Raw genomic sequence first — 21,394 nt, 5'->3', positions numbered from 1 at the left:
GACAGTGAATGGGGTGACATCAGACTGGGGACCTGTCACTAGTGGGGTTCCACAGGGCTCCATCTTAGGGCCCGTGCTCTTTGATGTTTTTACCAGGGGTCTGGATCTTCGCTCGCGAAGACTGGCCATTATTATTATTATTATTATTATAATATTATTATTATTATTATTATTATGCAGGTATTGAGTCAGTTGCATTACATTAAATAAGTTTAGCAATTATTCTAATTTAGGAGGAGGTGTGGACTCCCTTGAGGGTGGAGGAGGGACCTTACAAAGATATCTGGGTAGACTAGAGGGCTGGGAAATCACCAAGAGTGTGAAGTGTCAGATTTTTGCATCTGGTTCGAGGTATTGCTGCTTGAACATACAAGCTGGGGGACAAGAGTCTGAAAAGCAGCCACTCAGAAAGAGAGTTGGGAAGAGATCTGGGGTTTGGGTTGGTGGCAAGCTGAACATTATTTAACAGTGTGCCCTGGCAGGCAGGAGGGCCAGCTGTGTCCAGGGCTGCTTTAGGGACAGCAACTGACTGGAGAGGGAGGTGATTGTCCTGCTCTGCTGTGCACTGCTGCAGCCTCTTCTCAAGTGATGTGTGCCACTTTGAGCCCCACCATTTAAGAAGAATATAAAGCCATTACTGGGGGAAGGGTGACCAAGGCAGTGGAAGGTCTCACTGACGAGCAGCTGAGGTCACTGGGTTTGTTCAGCTTGGAGAAGAGAAGGCTGAGGGGTAACCCGTGTGCTTCCAACAAAAAAAAAAAAATTAATAAGCAAATATCTATCACAAAATGAAAGCCAGCAAGGTTTTTCAAGACTTTGTTTGCAGTTACATTTTGTTCATACTCTGATTGTGGAGATAAACATTGTATCAGTGTAAGCGGCAAGAGCTATCTGTGGTTAAGTATTTCAAAGAGTAAATTAGATGCTCACATTCAGCTGAATATTAAGGATCATTTGCAGTGACTTTCAACTTGGGAGAGGGAGAAGCAAAGAGCAATAACTCCTCTTAATTAATGTGCAGTATCTGAATCAAGCTGCATTTCAAAGGTGGTCCCAAAATAGGATATTTTGGGAATTCCAGTATTTCATCTATGATAAACAAATCTGTATAGGTACTGGTGTTATTGCTACTAGTGACCTGTGGCTATGTGTGCATGTGTAATGGCTTAGTGAAAGCAACTGCGGAGAGAAAAAAAAAATCTGAAGAGTTTCTTCATTTTTCTCCCCTCCCTGAATTTCATTCTGTTTTGAAATATGTGTTCCTTTCAACAAAAAAAAAAGGAAAATGTACTGTTGACTTGAAAAACTTCATTTCATACTGACTGCAGCTCGAACATAGCAAAGTTTTCTTTACCAGCTGACCCTAGTTCTCCTTAATACAGCCTGGTTGTCTGAGGTTTGTAGAGGCAAAAGCCTGTTAGCATTCTGGTTGTTTAAATACTTGCATGATAGCCTTGGCCACAGGAATGAAATACTTTATGAGTGCTGCAGTTACTAATTACAGGTTGTGTGTGTGTGGCTTCTTATGGATATGTGCGTGCACATGCAGCCATGGTATTTGGTAGGTTTCTTGTGTGTAGAAGTGGCTAAGAGGGTTTATCTGTTCTGTGGAAGTTTAAAAGCTCACCTGTGCGTACTTGTTAGTAGTTGTCTTTCAGTTCATTATTTTCTTTGCAGTTGTTTAAGTGTTACAGAATTAAGACACTCTTCTATGCTTTGTGACGCGTTTGAATTATGGTACGGGAACCAAATTTCCTTGTTGCTATGGTTATGTCTAGATTTTCCTTTCCCTTAAGTGACTTAAGAAATGTCTCGAGGCAGGGGAAGAGAACCATTTCTTGCTGTATGCTGCTAGACAAAGATGAAACCTGACCCTCCTGTCCAGGTGTCAGTTTGTGCTGCATGTTCCAGGGCACTGTGCTACCACATCTCAGGCTATTGGTGGGCAACTAAGAAAAAGCCAGGCAATTTATCAGGTTGTTTTTTGTTTTGTTTTTCCTCCACATGGTCTGGTTTAAAAGCACACATAATGCTGTTGTAAGCATTTTTTACATGTATGCAGATTCCTGACTAGAGCATTCTTTTTGAGACGTGCTTTGTCAGTCTATCTACTGGCGCAGCTCCCTCATGCTTACATTTAAATGAAATCCAAACAGGCCCAGTTATCACTTGTCACCTCTCACCAGTTCTAAAATTTCTGTGATTTCTGGCTCTGCCATATGCCCCAGTAGCATCCTGCTTTTCCTGCCTAACTTGGGTGGTATTGCTTGTATTTCTGCACCATTTTCTGCCTGAAGATGGACTTCCTGTAAAATAAACCAAACATTTAATATACTACTTTGAAGTGTCTAGTCATGGAAAACTGATACCACTCCAGAACAGTTGTAGCCTAATTTAGACTTGTGTATGTGTGGTTCTTGTGTGAGTGCTCTTCAAATGAGCAATCAGTAAGGGCAGAGGAAGTTGAAGCCAACTTCTACCTCCTGTATTAAGCTGCAGAATGGTCATTTAGTGGGATTTCTGAAAGTACAGTCCAGTGGGCAGTAACAATAGACTCTACTGCTTCCTGGGAGCTGATACTCCTGAGAAAATGGGCTGCATGAACTAATAGATTTCTGCCTACAGTTTCTGCGACTACATAGTCTAAAAGTCCTAAATTCTACTTCTTCTCTAGAGTGGTCCCAAAGTATCTTTGAAAATGTGATTTGTCTGAACTTTTAAGTTTCTTTAAGCAATCTCCCATGTGCCTACATGCAGGTGCACATGCAGAGTCCAAGTCATCTAAAGCAGCTAATAGAGAAATTGTAAAAGGGCTAGAGAATAAATATAAACAAATAGTAAGGCCTTGGATGCTAGCAGATTAAAAGTACACTGTTCTCTCGCACTTTGAACAAAAAGTTGTTGCTCTGTTTGTTGCTTGCAAGCTGTGGAGCTGAAAGCTAAAGCAGAGAGATGCTGCTTGAGCTGTTGCACTCTTCCTGTTTGAAACATTGCATTGCCATGTGCCAAGGACAGCTCGAACAGAGGTGTTCCATCTGGCTTTTCAAACCAGCACATGTGGACCCTTAGACAGTGTCACTGGGCGACTGAGTGAACTTAGTGTCACAAAATGTGATGCTGCTTTTGCTTCCTGTAATTGGTCTCATAATTTCAGACCTTGAGTGGGAGGTGACAAAGTGATGGCCAGGTATTAGATAAATTACTTGTTAGTAGAGTTTCCTCGTTAAGGTTTAAGGCCTGACATGCCTCCGTGATCTCAGACTTAGGGAGAAGCTAACAAAGCTCGGGGGGAAGGATGTACTACTGATAGTAGACGAAAACAATGCAGAATTCATAGGCCACAAGGACTTCTGGAAGAACTCTAAAGATAAGGAAGAAACTAACAAAGCCAACTCAGCAACTGTGCTGAAATTCAGCTCCAACTGAATGAAAGGTGATTCTGGCAGAGGGAGATTGTGACCAGTGACTCAGGAAACCCACTGACTCAAAAGAAGAGGAGGACTGAGCATGCAGACTAATAAGCATCAGAAGCGAGAGAATCATTTAACCGGTAGAAGGTAGAATACTAATTAATAAGAGGACTAAGTAACTTGTGAGACAGCCTTTTGTGGGTTACCAGTCAGCTCCCTACTTTGTGCAGAATAGAACAAAGAAATAGAAGTACCTTGTCTGGGTGTGTAAATTGATGCTGCGCACCAGGCAGCGAGCCCGCATTCGGGACAGCAGAAGTGACAGCAATAATTTGCTGAAGTGCATTAAAATGTCTTCAGATGCAATGTCAGACTTGTGTTGCAAGGCTGTTTTACCACAGATGGTTAAAATCTGCAGTAGTGGTGTGCCATGGTGATTGGTTTTTTTGACATGAAACACTGTACTGGTGAAAGTTTGCCTCTGTGAACTCCTTGCAGTTTTAATGGACTTTTCTCCTCTTGTTCACACTCACTTCTTTCCTCTATCCTGAATCTTTCTTGAAAATTGCTTTGATGTATTTGTTTCCCATGAAAAAAAGAATACTATAAAGGCTGTGAATGGTGCTTTTTATCTATTGTCATGCTAAAAAAAAGGTAAAGGTCCCTATCTTGTATGGTCTGCATGCAGTTTGTTATGAGCACAGACTATTCCCTTCCTTTTAATGCTGCTCTGTTTTTAAAATGGAGGTCTCTCTGGATGAAAATGTTGTGGATTCCCCATCATTACTTTAGAGGTAGTAACTGGGGGTTCTTTGGGGAGGTTTGAGGTTTGTTTTGGGCTTTTTCCTTTCCATTCTTTATGGAAATGGTACCTTGCTGACAGCCTGCCTTGAACCACTACTTTGCCCTGGGAGTTTTTTTCTCTCTGACTGGTATTACCAGTTGGAATTACCAAGGAGACCAGCTGAGAAAATCATTCTACAGTGTTACCTTCAGTAGGGATTGCCACTTAAGAAGAGAATGTTATTGACCAATTAAAACTTCAACTAACAGGATTTTATTTTTTTAAATATAATACGCTATCAGTGACCTGATAGGAAAAGCCTAGTGTTTCTCCTTACAAACTTCTTGTGGTATCCTTCCTGTATCTTTTGCTGCCCTCCCATGTAGTATCCCAGGTGGGTAGATTTGCTGCAGGGAAACTTGTGATGGCTTCCTTAAAATTAAAAACACAAAAGCTGGAGGTGTTCTGGTTCCAGTGAAAGATGATATTGTTTGTAAAGCCAGACTTCGTTCTATTACTGACAACAACATTTAAAAAAAAAATAAAAATCAATCCATCTGTCTCCTTTAAGTAATCCTTAATAGTACCTTTATCATATTCCTTCATTTTCATCATTCTTTCAAACTTTTAACTCAGAAGCAAAGTACTGTCATAGTAGTAGTCGTTTATGGCTATTAATTTGTGTTGAGCTTGATTCGAAGTACAACCTTATTTCTACGTTGCTTAAGGAAATGCTTAATGAAAACCATTTCAGTGTAAATAGGGACGAAAAATAAGAACTGACTCCAAATGACCAGTAATCCCAAAATAAAACCCCGTAATAAAATCTTAAAAATGGCTTTAATCATAATGTGCAAAACTATATCATAAAGATGTGGATAAAATAACCTTTTTACAGACTCGGGATCTATGTGTTCATGATTTGAAAATATACATGAAAGTCTAACTTAGAGTTTGAAGAAGATTCTTAAATGTCTTGAAACTAAATCCTAAAGCACTTGGCTGGGGTTTGGGGCAGAATCAATATGGGAAAATTGGGAGGAAATGAAGAAGGGATCTCAGCCTTATTTGGCCTGTGTCAATGGTGAATGTCATCTCTCTTTTGTCTGGCAAGAGTTACTTGCAGCTCAGGTTTCTCTAGGACAAAGTGGAAGTGCAAAAGATAATTGGTGCACTAACATGAGTGCCAAAGTCCCCAGAAGTGCCTGTTCTGGTAGCAGTGAAGGGAGGAAGAGTGTTTCTCCAAGTGCAGTGCCCCAGTGATAGAAAATTAATGCATGAAGGCAGTTTTCCCCATAGGTTGTGCTTGTTTAAAACCTCTTGCTTCTTGTAAATTGTTTTATTTAAAAAGATGAGGCTGGCAGGGGAATAAACAATTCTCACTTCCTTTTAATGATGGAGAGTGTCCTCCAGTTGCTACAGCTGTAAGTGTGTGGAAGTGTGGTTTGGACACACCTTAATCCTCTTTTCCTCCCACTTCTGGCTGCCACTTGATTTTGTGTAGTCATCATCAAGAGGAGTGAAAAACTTGAAGTCTTAAAAATACGCTCAGAAATGATGAATTTTTACTTACAGCTTGAAGGATTGAAACAAATTAGAGCTTTTCAAAACCTTTAAGGAAAAAAAAAAAACAAAACCACCAAACAACCATGAAAGCAGCCATGTATTTTATGGAATTAATCTCCAATATTAAGAATAATTGAAAATTTCTTTGTTATGAAGTACTTGAAACTAAAATGCTAGCGGTAGGTCCGGTTGTGACTGTGCCTACGTGTGCACATTATCATGTGCATGTCATCATGTTGTGTCATGACATGCCATACTTAGGTATGGTTTTTTTGTTCACAGTTTGGTTTTCTTGGGTTTTATTTTGTTTCTGTGTGTTTTTTGTTTTTTTGGGTTTTTTTTTACCTTCCTCCCCCCTCCTTCTCCTTAAACAGCAGTCTGAGCTTTGGAGCAAATCTAGCTAAATTCAGATGCTAATACCTGCTGTCATTTTTTTTTTTTTCTCTTCCTGTGGTTTTATTTGCTTCAAGTATTTGTCACAGAGCGTTGTTACCGCACGTCCTGTTTGAAGCCGCAGTGAACAGTGTGCACTCAGAGGACACAGAGGGTTCACCCTTAAAAGGAACTATATAGATTGCTTTTTTAAGAAAAATAGTGGCTGTTCTTAAGCTGTATAATTAATAAGTAGTTTTATTTTAACTGACCCTCCACGGCATACAGCATGTTCCTGTATGGATCAGCTAAGGTAAATGCTGCCTAACCTGCTTTTTATCAGTAAACATAAAGAGCTTGGAGGGAAAATTGATTTCTTTGTTTACCTTTCCTCCTTTCCTGCTCTATATAATTCCCACAGAGAAGTTAATACTGCTTTAGTAAGAAAAATGGGTGATACTGTAACAGAATGTGCTCTGCCCTGACTATTCATTAATGCTGTGTTTGCAGTTACTGTCTTTATGACTGGTATTTAGCAATAAGAAGTAGTTTTGGTTTTTGCAATAAACCAGTCACTGTGGAATAAGCCTTAGGGTAATGAAAATTACCTTACTGGTTTTCAATCTAAATATTAAATAATGTATTATTTTTAGTATCTTAATTTCTTCATACTGCTTAGAATTTCTATAAATGGTATGAAATTGAAATAATAAATAAGGTATAAAAGCCCTAAAACGCGACAAAGTTGTTCAGTGTAGTAGTCCTGTGTGTTCTTGCAATGTGAATCATGCTCTCTAACATAAACTGCATTCAGAGTTCAGAAGGTTTACATGGGAAAGGCAAATAGGTGTCTCACCACTCATCGCTTGGGAAACTCACCAGTTCAGACAGAGTTAAGTGCCTTCTCTTTTCCACATGAGCTCTAACCGTGTTCTGCAGCTCTGAGCACCATGAACTGTGTGAAGAGCAAACACAGAGGGTGGCAGAGCTCGGGTCATGAACTGTGTCCTTCAGCCTCTGGCCAATTTAAGGTCAGCTGGGACGGGGTGCTGAGTAACCTGGTCTGGTGGAAGGGAGGCTGGAACGAGGTGGCCTTTAAGGTCCCTTCCAGCCCAGGCCATTCTGTGGTTCTGTGATTCAGATCTTAATCCCGTGTCAAAGCTGTAAAATACTGTGTGTATTTTGGGAGCTCACGAGTTGCAGCTAGGTTTGAGGTGCAGTTCAGGCTTTGGAGGAGCACTTTCCCACGAGATTGCTACTGTGCTGATACTAGGTAATTACCTGACTAGAGTAGCTGTAGGTCAGTATGGTTTCTTTTTTATTTCTTTCCTTATAACCAATAATTTGGAAAAGAACAGCAGAATTTTCCTGTTTCAACTTGTTCCTTAAACAAGCAACTAGCAGTGTAAGAGAAGTTCCTAGTGTGTTGCCATTGGCATCGCAGCACTGATATGCCTTTCTCCTTTCGGTTTAATTGTTTTTTCTTTCCATCTTGGTGGAGCAGATTTATACCTGGTATTTTCCATTGAATTTTTCCACTTAAAAATCATGGTTAACAGACTGGGGAGGAGTACAAAATTCTGAAACTCTTAACAAGCACTGCTAAGTGTTTGCTTGCCTTTTAAGAGGTGCTTTTAATGTTCATTTTCTCCAGACTTAGTGCTGTGTCAACCATGTTTTTTTAATTAAAAGACAACAGATTGAAAAAGTGTTGTTCAAGTGTTGAAACTTGAAAAAGAACTGTGGAACTAAAGGCAAATATAACACCATACCAGGCTGTAGAAGATAAAATATATTTTTAAGAATGAACATGTTATCAGAGACTAGTATTCACAGTCTCTCAGTTGGCCTTGTTATTCAGCAGCCTTCGTTCTAAGGCGAGGAGTCAGCTTTGAAGAGAACTCTGTCTTGAAGGTCACAAGTCCTGCATGCTGAAAGACTTCTGCACCCTTGGGCATTCTTTAACCAGGAAGAGCTTTCCAGGCTCACAGGAGCATGCACAAACCCTTCATGTTTGTTCCCAGGGCTCCAGCTCAGCACGGTGCTTACTGTAGCCGTGAGCTGGAGGAGCGTGCCAGCTCTCAGTGAGCCGATGCAGAGATGGAGAGACAAGAGGAATTCTCCCTGCCCTTTCCAGGTGTAACAACCGGGTGAAAGTTAACCCTCCGTGAGAACAAGAATTTAATGTGTGAAATTTTGTTACATACTGAATTAAATTTAGAAAAGAAATTTGTGTAGCATGCAAATACCAAGACTGCAGAGAACAACGGAGTATTTTCTTGTGAAGGTTTTCTTTGTTAGTCCAGCTCTGGCTGTTTTAAAGTTCATCAAATTTTCAGTCATGTAGAGAACTGATGAGTGGAACTGCTCTGCCACAGAATATGTGTGTATATTTGTATATTATATGTAACTGTGTGTGTATAGTTTTATGCATCCCATGGAGTCTCCGAACCACTTCATACTGTGAGGAATTACACTGAAGTAATGATACAGTTATGCAAATGTTTGTATGAGTGAAGACATATATAGAATTATATAAAATGTAATAGATGTATATAGAATTATTAAGAAATATGCATGCAAAAACTTCTGAGTACTCATTATCTTGCTTTCTCTTAAAGTAGAGTTTATGATAAGTGCCAAGATAAATGAAATCTCACAGGAATTTTTATTGCACTCCTACTGGAAGAAACTGGAATGGAGATTTATCAATAAACAATATTTTAGAAAAGGAATGGTTGGAATCTGGAGCCTCATTTGTTCCACTGGAGGAACTTTAGAGCTTTTAGGAAACAGTTTCAAACCCTACAATGTCCTTTTTTGAAGTCAGTTGTACATCAAACACAGGGTAGAAGAGAGTGGAAGGGGAATACATTGTGTAGACCAAGTCCAACCATTTTGCAGATTTCTCATGTACATAAATTTGTTTCCTCCACATTTAGGAAAGCATGCCTTTGACTGACAACTGTGTGACAGGGTTGAGGTTACATGCTATTTAAACCTCTCACTGTGAATGGTCTGGGTAACTTTTCCATTGAGAAATATGATGTCAGTAGGCGCATTTCCTTAAGAAGTTTAAAAGGCGTGTGTGGGCAAATACCACTTTCTGAAATGACATTTGAAAGTTAGAAACAAGTCAAACCAAGATGACTGCCAAAAGATTGGATGCCAGTTCTTAATATCACTTCATCTAACCAGAGCTGGAATGTAAGCCTGGTACGGATTTTATGGTATATGCCATTTTTGGCAGTCACTGCAGAAATAAGCACACGACTTCAGTCTGTGATTCAGGATATTACCAAGAAATTGGTAGTGTGGGTGGCTGCCTGGGAGCTTGAGATTCTGTATATTCCCTCTTTTTAATGTAATGTACTTCTGTTTTCAGGTTCACATAACGCTAGGGACCAAAGAAGCCTATATAACATTTCTGTGGTGCTGGCATCAACCTTCTGAAAGAAGACTAAAATAACTTTTTGCCTTCAAGCTGCTTGTCCTGGGACTGACTGGTCTTTGGAGAAGAGCTCAACAGAAAGAAAGATTTTCACATTGGAGCCATTATAAACCTGTTTGAAGAACTTGCTATCTGCAGACAGACTTAGAAAGGTTGAGTCGTGCATTTCACCTGTCTTCCCACTTCAGACTGTAAACAATGAGTGAGTTTTGGTTGTGTTTCAACTGCTGTATTGCAGAACAGCCTCAGCCTGTAAGTATGATATTGGCACTGCTTTGTTTTAATATAATTAACTGCATTGTTCACATTTTTTGCTTTTCTTATGGCTTTTTAAATTAGTGCTGTCTGGCCAAACTTGGTGAGAATTAATTAACATCCTGCCTTGCTGGGGACCAAAAAAAGTCTTTTCCAAACTGTTGTTGTACTGGTATTTTCCTGTCCTTAAGATCAGATCTATCCTTGCAAAGAGCCTCTACTTGTTTGAATTGAAGAGGAGGAGAAGGGAAGGGTGAGGAGGATGTAAACTGTAATCTGAGAGTAAATGACTTTCTACTGGAAATCTGTGAATGTCATGACTTCTGTGTGGCTGAAGGCCTGCCTATGGGTGTGGCTAGACAATGGTGGGAGAAGGAAACAATTCTGTTAAAAAGTTCAAAGTGAAATCCAGTCTTCCACTGCCTTAATTCAATCAAGAATTTCAGCTTTAATAGTTTTGTTAATTGTTAGAGTAAATCTTTAGAGAGTGAAGGGATGCACTCGTATTGTAAATACTTTTTTTTTCCTTTTTTTTAAGTAGAATATGAAATGGTGGTTGAGTGAAAAACTACATAGTGAGCAGTTGGATAAAAGAACATTTCAAAGCATATGTAAGGAAAACAGAAAAATTATTGGGAAATATTCTTGGGTTTCATATACTCTAAGTAAGGAAAACAGAAAAATTCTTGGGAAATATTCTTGGGTTTCATATACTCTAAGTACCTTTAGAGTATGTTTCTGAGTTCAGTGTCTACCTGCACAAAGGTAAAATTAACCAGGCAGATGGTTAGAATTGTGAGAAAAGTCAGTGTATAGTGGCATCCAGATCGAGTTAATAAATATATAGAAATGACAGTGATCTTACAATTATGTGAAAAAACCCCCCACCAGTTATTACTAAAGGAAATGCTGGTATTAGAGCAACCAGGAGAATCCAAGAGTGAGTAAACTCACATTAATATGCTCTGATGTTAATATTTGGCTTTAGGGAAGCCAAAGAATTTTTGGGGAAAAAAAAATAAATCTCATGTTAGGCATTGTCACTGCACAAAGCCTGAATGCCAGACTGAACTTTGGACGACGTGCAATTATTACAGTGTGACCATTACCATTTTGAACTAATGAGTGCAACTTAATCTTAGTGCAGCAGAGCTGTGGGAGATGAACTCTGAGGGACCAAAGTGGGAAGCTGCGAGCCCTCCCATTGCTGGTAAACCATGCAATCCTTCTAAATACCAGCTGCGTCCATATATAGCCAGTGATTTGCCTTGGTTTTTGAACATATATCTGAATAAGATAGGACAGTTCAAAATGTTTCAGACAGAAAAATTGAGTATTCTGTTTGGTTTTGAGAATCCCAAGGCTCAGTTCTTCACAAAATCTTGATTCAAGCTTCATGATACATTTAAGTTACTGCCCAGGAAATACACATACATTAATATAGCACGTGGAGATCTGTGGGTCATGACTCATGGAGCAGGTGGGGAATTTACTTCAGAAGTGGAGAAAAAGGAAGCAACCCTTTTTTTTTGCTGGTATAGTGGTGTGCATTTGCTTGATGATTAAAACCATCCTTGTGTTTAAGATCCAAATAGCACATTGCTGAGCACTGGCCTGGTTTCTGAAATCTGCCTTTCAAATGTTGCAGGAGACTTGCTTGTTACGGAGTTCCAAAATTCTTAAGGATGCATCTCAGAAAAAAAGAAGTGTGTGCCCTTTGTGGCATGCTTGACAAAAGGCATTTAGTTGTCCTTTCCCCTGTTGTGTTGTGTTGTACAGCCACTGTTCTGCCATGCACTGTTGCGCTAAGAGGGGTGTTTAATCAGACAGGCTATTCCCCTGAGCAAGCACAGGAGTGTTTTCTGTCTCTGATGTATAGCAAAGCATGTCCTGTAAGTGTGAGGCCAACTGATAAACGAGAGAAGTGGTGAGGAAGCAGTGTTTCCCCTGTCTCTGCAGCTGCTGTGTGCTTGCATGTTTGGGAGACTTACATGCTGAAAAAAACATGCTCGTTTTTAGCCCAAAATACTGTCACTTACTGCCCTGTTGTATCACAAGCTAAGTGAAATGTGCAAACTTGCATAAAAGTTGCGTGTCATTCCCCTGCTCTGCGCTCAGCCTGTCAGTTGAGTCCAGTTGCTCAGGAGAAATGCCTAATCTGCCCAGTTTCATCCTTTTCATGTGCCTTCTTTCATTTTAACTCCTGCATCTCAACTTCTTCATGGCCTGCCTGACAGTGTCCCCACTGAACTTTCATGTTCAGCCATGACATGTTAAGTGTACTTCTTCTGTGGATGGACTAATATGGTCCTGTAGGAAGACCAACAACCACCAGCCTCTCAAAATAGCCCTTGAAAGCAGGAAGTTAATGTAACTTGGTGCTCATCCTGATCAATGCTCAGAACATTTCTTCTGTTTTTTAAACTCAACATTTATCGCAGAATAAACGGAGTCGGAAGTGACCCACAAGGATCATCGAGTCCAGCTCTTAGCCCTGCACAGGACAGCCCCAAGAATAACACCATGGTGCCTGAGAGCATTGTCCAAGTGCCTCTTCAGTTGTGTCAGGCTTGGTGCTGTGACCTTGGGAAGCCTGTTGCAGTGCCCAACCACCCTCTGGGTGAAAAACCTTTTCCTGATATCCAGCCCATGCAGCTGTTGACACAGCTTTGTGCTGTTCCCCCACCTCCTCCCACTGGTCACCAGGGAAAGGTGGATCAGCACCAGAGAAAGGAGGAAAATCTTGTCCACATCATCAGTTGTCTGTCCATCCAGTTCCAGGGCCTCGTGCCTGTTGTATGAGGGCACCTGGGAAGGTGAGATGGGGTGGGAGGGGACTTGCCTGCCACCACGAACCTGCTTCCATTCTCCCCCATCTCCCAGGTCCCCTCCTTCTGCCTGGTGGCATTCTCTGAAAGATGAGCGTTTTTCTCATTATCTCTGGCGGTTGCTGATATCTGAGACACCTTTAAGGTCATAGTTAGTGACATAAATGTTAAGCCTCTTCACTGGAGGGTGAAAAAATTGAAACTTCTAGTAGTTGCGTGTTTCTGTGGTGTTTATAGCATCCATTGAGCTAAGGAGTTTCCTCCTCTCTTGAAATTCGGGATGCAAGAACTGTCTCTACTTTCTTCTGGCAAAATCATAGCATACTACATTAGAAATCTCCAAGTACAGCATCTCTATTCTTTTCAGCTATAAAATGAAAGCTGTGTACATGCATGAGGCCTTTTGATCAATTTTATAGAAGAACAATAAGAACATATTGCTTACTGAATTTCACTGCCATCACTTCTCTGATAGCATATCCCAGAGCAGAACAGTAACAATGCTGCAGCTACAGAATAGTGCACTTTGAGGTTCCTTCATTCAAAGACAGTGTTCAAGTGTTATCATCGTCTTTTGGCGATCTGTATCACGGCACAGCCTTTTGTCTTTTGTCAGTGCTAAATGGATACACCCTGCAGCTGTGAAATAAAACACAGATGTCTTAGAAAGCAGTGTTCTACTCTCTCTTCTAAAACGATGCTTTGGTTGCTAACTGTTTCACTTGGTGCATCCAAAACTGCAGTACTCATGATCATGGAAGGCACATGTTTGAAACTGGGTCTCTAAGCTTCTCTGAAATAGGGTGATAAATGAGGAAAACGAGTATTCAAAGAAACAGAGCTAATTAGGAATGCACTTGTAGGAAGCATGTTCCTGATAGTGTTTTAAGTCTTGATTTTAAGCAGCCTGGGGTTTTTACCACGGTAGAATCCAAGCAAAAGTCGAGGGAAGGTGTTCTTGTGTGAACTTCTTCTTTTTTTTTTTTTGGATTGATAACGTATTTTACCACAATGAAGGCTTCAGACAACTAGTTGCTTTCATATCTCTTTTCATGATACCAAGGAGGTGTTATTAACCTCTTAATATCTGTGCTCAGGTTTTCTTGGTTGTTTAAGTAGCCTGAATTCAGTCGCTTCTGATCTGACCCGACCCAAACCTTTGAGAAGAGCAGCACTTTCTGTGATTGCACCAGGTTTCTTACAGCTCTCACTGATAGCCTTCATAGGTTCTGTGAGCTCATTTTGCATTTCCCAGTGCAAGATCATTCTTCCCATGCTTTCTTCGTGCTATCGTCTCATCCACTGCTCATTTCAGTAAACTGCCAAATCCTCACTACCAGCTGCACTGCTTGAGAACAGAAATTTAGAAAGTCCTTTGTCTTGCAGGTTTTCAGAGGTGTCTGTGCTTTCTTTCATAGGCTGAGCTTGTTGCCTACAGCAGGAATCTGTTATTTTCCTGTACTTCTGTTTTCCTGTTCTGTCCATTTTTAGCTTGCAAAGTTAATTTTTGGTCTGAGAAGCCTTTGGTCACGATCTGGTGCACTGCCACCTGGTTTGGGCCAAAGCCCAGTATAGCTGAGCTTTTCAGTTTGCTTTGACCTTGCAGTAAAATTACTGCTCTTCTGTAGAAGAATAAACAATGATTTCTTCCTTCTGGCTCCAGGCTTCCTTCTCTAGTTAATAATTAGTTGCTGTTTTGTTGCCTGTCTTTTGTTTAGATGATTTCCATTTTGTGTTTCGTCAAGGGGCTGTTACCGTTTTGTTGCATGCTGTGCCATAAATGTTTTGAAGTGGTTTGGAAAGTGAAGTTTGCTCAGTGTCTCTCTTGATGTATGAAAGAGGACTGAGGGATAGGTGGGGAGAGATAGAGTGGGCAGGCCCATCTTAAAATAAAGGTTGAAAAACCCCTGCACATACTGCTGTATTTATCACCTGAACTGAATGCTGATTGTTACAGAAGACGTAAATGATCTTGATCCTGGTTACTCTAAGGAAATTAACCACTGGTGGATATTGTCAGCCCTAGCTTGCTTTCTGGAGAAGGAGTTATAGATAGAGCTAAGGATATATCTAGCACTGCAATTTCTGCAGCTCTTAAAAACTTGATCACGATAAAGATAGCGAAGCATTCAGCACGCCGAAGAACTGCAGAATAAATCACCCTCAGTAGGCACACATACCAATTCAGGTCTTTGCTACTGAAGAAGTACTGGTCCAGGCTCCCTGTTCAGTTCAGCAGTGCTGTGCAAGTGCAGCTTCAGGCTTAAAAAGTCTAAAACTCCGTGCCTCTTCTTCATTACACTTGATCAGCCTATTGCATTCAGTAAGCCCATGAAGGATTCCTGTAAAAGGTGACAACTTTAGAGACCCATCAGAGTCCCATATTGAGCTATCAGTTCAAATGCTTCAAATTCCTTCCTTTTCCTATTCGGGGCTGTTGTTAGAAGTAGCTTGGGGGGAACACCTCTTTGAAGGGGACAGAGTTAAATAGGCAGCAAAATGCTTGGCCTTTATTTTTGTGCAGCTCTCAGCCTGATAGAGCTGGTTTGGGTTTTTCTTTTACCTTTAAATTAGGCCCCACAAGTCTTAAAATATCTGCTGTGGTGTTCAACTAATAAAGTGTCTACAAAAAAACCCAAAGAAGTAGCATTTGTGTTAATGTATAAATACCTGAATGAAAACCAACTGAATATTTTATTATATTTTATTACTGCTATGAAACTTTTAGCTCTTCCTTAGCTTTATTGATGCTGTTTACTTAATATAATGCCAGTTGATGACATGTAAAATAGCTCTTTGGGGGAGGCTGGAAACGAGAATTATTGCCAGCTTTCTGTTGATGAGAATGTGTCTTGCCATTATCAACATATTTGAAGAAGGGCGTAACAGGCTTTTAATATCTGCAGGCTCTGCAGAGCTCAGGCCTTCCACTTAAACATGGGGAAGAAGAAGACTGTGCCCTTTGTTGATCTGGATACCGGTGTTAGAGCCCTTTGAACTTCTTGGTTCTCTTAAACCTTCAAATTTTTCAGCGAGAAGGCGTCTTCAAAAGCAAAACCCCAGTACGAGTCACTGACAAAGTGAGTGACCACAAGAACTAGTTGATAATGCCTGGCAAAAATTGATATGTATTTTTGCAACCATCCTTTGAGACTATGCTGAAGCATTTCTGAAATTACCAAACCCAACGCAATTTTTGTAATTTTTTTTTTTTTTCTTTAGTGGAAGGTGAAGGTACAAAGCCCTGGAGTTTTTGGTGTATATTAGCGTTAATGCTTGGCAGTTCAGCTGTTTTTTCCCCTGTTATGCTTTTCATGTCCTAGCATGGGCAAGCATGAAGGGTTAGGGGCATTTCTACTCGTCAACAGCTGGAGGCAGAGGTATTTTAGAGATAGTCTGGGAGATGTGCACTTCCACTGACACTATATGGAAGTATGCTTTGTGTTAGTGAATAGAGAAGTGAGTCACTGCCCTGAAGCTAAGTGTTCAACCTTTTTAGCTTTAACTGGTTTTCATATGAAAGGGTGTATTGGGGCCAGAAGCTTCCTCTGCTGCTATCTTACTGTATTTTTGTTGTAACTTTTCTGGAATGGATCTCAGATATTCTGTTGGAGGTAATTCCTAAGACCAGCATGCAGGTCACCGAATATGCTTTTTTTAAATGGCTGTTTTAAAGATCTCTGCCTGTACTTACATTTTCAATTCCCAACATGAGCATTTCACAGTGCTGAAAGTTTTCCTTTTTCAGACTGTTCCTCAAACCTTTGGTTCTGCAGTTCCTGTCTTGGCACTTACTTATGCATGAGACATGTGTGACACCAAACTTCCCATTTATTTATATTATAACTTTTCTTCACGTGGTCTCAAAGGTCCTGAATTTATAAGGTACACATTAAGCCACAGACTTTAATATGTAATCACCTGCAATGATTTTCTTCCTTCATCTTCAAAGCAGCTTATCTGATCACTTTAAAATGGTGACTTCTGTAATTCTGGGTTTATATCCTGCCACAGAGTGAGCAGAATAGAATAGTGGAGGTTGGGCAAAAAAAGCTGAAGCTTGAACTTCACTCTGGTGCAGATTCAGGGAAGTGATTAAGCTGAACCCATTCGGCTTTTTTTGTTTTTCAAATAATTTTAGAGATTTTTTTTTTTTTAGCTACTTGGGCGTATCCTTGAGAGATCGGTAGTTTATTGTAGCCAGGAAAGATAGTATCTCTCCCTTAAATAAATGTGTGACACTGATTTGGTAAATGTCATGCTCTGAGAGTGTCCTGACATCAAAAGGGGTGAGGCTCGTGTGTAATTTTTTTTAGTAGTTTTATGCTACATTATCTCTCTTCTTGCAATTGTAACTTCAGCTCATTCAGGGTCAGAAAATAGTGTGGGTTTATAAAATGCTGTCTTTAGCAGGCTCAGGGTCTTTATAATCGTGTGTTTCTCTTGCTTGTGGTGTGACTTTTTCAGTGTGAACATAACTACCCTTTATGTCCTGCTTGTATCACAAAGGGCTACCTGGTTCATAATTTGTGGGTGTTCTGGGATGCTCTCAGATCAGAGTGTTTTAATTTTGCCATATCTTTGGCAGGACCGTGTTATGATTTATGTGTTTCTAACCTGCACAAGATTGTTTCAAGTTAGTGTGCGACTGTTTTATCTCCAGATACTGAGAAATTAACTGGGATCAAATTGTTCTACCACTGATGCTGAGTTCAGGCCTTCTTGCATTTCAGGCCTGACTCATTCACAAGGTCAGCATCGCCCTGTCCCTGTTTTACAGCTGGAAGGAGTCTGGCAGGTTGTTTGAAGAGCTATGTGGTGGTCCATCAGTGGCTTCAGAGCCTGGGACCTTAAATGAAGAACAGAAAAATTGTTTGGGATGCGGAGGGTACCATGAATCAAATTTTAGTGAAATGGATGACAAGACTTCAACAGGATTTATGAATAGATGTTAATTGGGGATTACACCAGAATGATGGAATTTTAGAGGTGATGTCACAGTCAGGGTTTTCAAAAAGACAGTTGCATAAACTGTTGTTACCAATCTTTACCTCACTATATATATTTGCATAAAACTTGCCTTTTGGGGTGCTTTATTAGTTTTGTGAACTTTCAGGAATTAAATTATCTAAAGAAAGCACCCTTGGCTACATTCAACTGGTAACTGAAATTGTTTATCAAGGGAGTGTATTATTTAGAGAAGGAAATTACTATTATGACACACCAAGTTCTTCTAAATGTAGGGAGCTTACAAGCTAAAATCCACTTCGGGTAGATTTCTTGAAAGGCTACAGTGAAATTTTATGGGGCATGTCCTATTTAACTCTGTTTGGAACAAATATTTCTTTAAATACAGCTTACTAAAAAAAAAAGAATTAATTCCCAGGCTCTAGGGTGGTGGTTAAGTAGTGGCTTACTGTTAAAATGGGGGAATAAGTGCTGCTAGGCATATATTCCAAACAAATCTGCTAGGATATGTAAACACACGTGCAGGTATGGGACACACTGGGGTGCTGGCGTTCGTGGCAGCAGCTTGGCACTGCTGAACTTGTAAAGAGAGGAAGAAATGCCAACACAAGAACAGGCATGCTGATCTACAGATCAGCAGGCAGGAGAGCTCACAGAGCCCTTTATTCTCCATGGAAGAATATCAAATGCATGTTTTCTCTAAAAAAAGTAAAATTACTCTTGGGTTTTTGTTGCGAAGAAAGGAAGATTCGAGGGAGGAAGAAAAAAGTTACAATGCCTGTACTTCAGAGATTGGAGAAACAACACTTGAGAGAGAACTGGTCTTACTTAATTATTGCTTTTAAAAACTTTTAAAACACATAGAAGATTTCTAAGCTTGTTATGCTATATGGGTATTTACTTTTCGACAAGCTAACCGTGGAGACAGTGTAAATCCGTAAAATGCTATGCAACCAATGCTTGGGAGGGAGAAGAGGTGATTCAAGTGGCCATGGTAAAGCAGTGTGGACTAAACTGACTGCTGGAAGACTAGAAAATGCAGTTTGTGTGGTCCTGCCCCTGAAAAAGTTAAAGCATATGTGTGCATCTCAGGTCAGTGAGATTCAGCTGCTCTTTTTAAACCAGGAATAAAAGGCCAACATTTCCATTATTAAAGGAGATTAATGTTCCCACACAGGGAAGATTGAGGGGGAGGAGGAAATTTACACCTTTTCATACATACACACCTAGATTAAAATCTGGCAAAAACCTGACCAAGCCATGAAGATATATGTGTGTTTAGCTGATTTAGTGGTTAAAGAACTAAAGGTTGTGGGGTTTTCTTCAGGCTGCAATACTTGGTGTTCTTTTTCATATAGCAAAACATTTTCTCTGATTTGTAAGAGTATTTCTTGGAATGTAAGGTTGGATTTTGGTGTTTAGTTGATTTTTTTTTGGTCTGTTTTGGTTGGGGTTTCTTGTTTATTTGGGGTTCTTTTGTGTGTGTTTTGGGAGTGATGTTCTGAACTACAGCACAAACCAACTGCCAGGGTATTTTTCTTGGTGCTTGCCTGGGATCCTGCTGATTGCCGAGATACTCTTGAATGTTTGTTAATAGTTTTTATGGGCAAAAAATTTATTCTGGCTAGATTTTAAGATGTATGGTGCTACTTCTGGATTACCTGGGGTGTTTTTTTGTTGTTTTCTTTTTTTTACTTGCTTGATGCTCACTGTGGACACCTTTTCTAAATCTAACTAGATTATAAAACAAGAGTTTCTGAAGCGACCAGTATTCATACTGACACATACAGAAATAACTACTGAGAAGCATCTGCTTATAAAATTTTACAAATGTGAGGGCACCTTGATAATCCATTGAAGACAGTAAAATTATCCTCCTTGTGTGCTGCTGGTAACGTGTTTCATATCAGGAAAATTATGTTCTGCAACATCTTTGTCTCTTTCTTACTGTCTCTGAGCTTGACACCACTGTAAACAGTGTTCACTCTGTTTAGTCAGAGAAAACAAAACACAAGAGCTTACATCAGCCTGATCTATCTCTATATAATACGAAAAGTGACCTGCTACCCTCCAGTACCTTACATTACATAACAACTTGCGTAATTTAGTGTTCAGGAATTAGTCAGCTCACATTATTCTCCAGTGAAAATGGAAGAATAGTTATAAAGGGAATGAGAGGACTTCACTTGGTTTTGTTGTGCTTGCAGTTTTTGCCCAAAAAGACGGATAAAGCTTTCCCTTTGAAGGGTGCTCTGAAACACAACCCAAAAACCTATTTTGCCATATGGTTGTTTGCTGATCACCGAACTGTAAATCAAGTGATTGACTCTTACAAGGACCCACTTTTCAAAACAAGTAAATCTCCCCGTTGCCAAGTCTACAAGCTCCCTCTGGGTTCAGAGAGTCAGGCAGAATCTTTTTCCCACACTGGTACAGTAAGTTTTCCGTGAACAATCCCTCTGCTTCAGCTCACTGGAATTTAGTAAATAATTTGGTCGTGCCCAAGAAGGAATAGAATTCGACTTAGGCTCTTAGCCATGTTGGCTCTGCAGGCATTGCAGGGCTGAGTATTACTGACCATTTATTTGCTATGACCAAACATAGCAGACACTTAAGTTTTGAATGCTTAAGACAAGAAATGCTGTAGGATTCCCTGACTGTGGTATGGTTCGTGTTACTGTTCCCCGGATAGGCAGCCACATCTAAGTTTGACACTGTGGTTTGTGCAAGTTTACGTGGTTTAGCTTCTTAAACAAAAATGAACTGTAGCTATGCAGTCTCTGAACACGATAGGAGTGGTCTGAAAGCGAAGCCTGCAGGGAAACTATTGGGAGGGGCAGAAACATTTGGGTTCCTCAGGTTTTCTTCTTAGCGATCACAGAATCAATGTGTCAGTGTCTGTTCATGACAGCATATGCAGGTGGCTACTCTAATGTCTCTGTCTATGGATATTATCAGAACTTCAGGGAAACCTGGTGAAATGGTGAAGCAAGGTTGAGGCATGGAAAACATGCAGGAAATCTGAGAAGAAGATTAACTTGTGGCGAATTCTGTACCTTGATCATGTAAGCGCGTGTCTGGGTGGTATAGCCTGGTGACAGTGTGGCATAGAGAACTCTTAAATAATCTGATATGACCAAAATTTGGTAGTTATCATACTGTCAAGGCTGTGGTTAAGAACTAATTAATTTTTTTTTAATTGACATAAGCTGCCATAGTCCACTGAAGACCTGTGTGTTAGTAAAGGGTACCTGACACTTGGATAATGAAACACACAGTGGGAGTGGTGGTAATATTTTAGCATAGCTGTTGGTGTTTTTCTTTAATTTAGGAACAATATATATCCTCTTACAACAATTACTATTCAGTTCTGTGTTCATAGCTCCAGTTGCTGGGAAAATGGAGTTGTGTCCTGTCTTTTTAGGTATCATATGGTTCCATTTAATGAAGAGTAAAAGGAAGTATTTACTATAATTAATTTACATTTATTATTACGCAGTAAGTTCAGAAATTCCCAGCCTGCAGCTCTTTAGGAAACCTGATTTTGCTCTGTATGTTTATTCCTCTCTCTACTCTTCATTCTGGCCTTAACTGCCAGTGGCTGTAAATCGGTAGCCAAAAGCTGATGTTGGCTGTATCTTGGTTTTGGTAGAAGCTGACTGCACCTGTGGAGCTGGGAAGCAGTTGCCCCCAGGTTGCCAGTAATGCATGACCCTGGAGGAATCTAAGAGGTCTCCATGGTGCTCAGTTTGCAATGCTA

General features: G+C 40.2%; 1 protein-coding gene across 2 annotated transcripts in view; it reads left to right on the top strand.

The window, feature by feature from the left end:
- CDC42SE2 (CDC42 small effector 2) overlaps nucleotides 1–21,394 on the top strand; it is an 80,895-nt gene that overhangs the window by 39,558 nt on the left and 19,943 nt on the right. For both annotated transcript variants that reach the window (XM_050329091.1, XM_050329092.1), the window contains exon 4: nucleotides 9,518–9,835. In XM_050329091.1, coding sequence (XP_050185048.1) covers nucleotides 9,782–9,835 — 54 coding nt within the window. In that variant the 5' untranslated portion in view covers nucleotides 9,518–9,781. The remainder of the gene's footprint in view (nucleotides 1–9,517; nucleotides 9,836–21,394) is intronic.

Source organism: Myiozetetes cayanensis, unplaced genomic scaffold, assembly GCF_022539395.1.
Source record: "Myiozetetes cayanensis isolate MyiCay16 unplaced genomic scaffold, myiCay2020 scf4, whole genome shotgun sequence".
NCBI lineage: Eukaryota > Metazoa > Chordata > Aves > Passeriformes > Tyrannidae > Myiozetetes > Myiozetetes cayanensis.
This window is presented reverse-complemented; position numbering and strand designations above follow the sequence as displayed.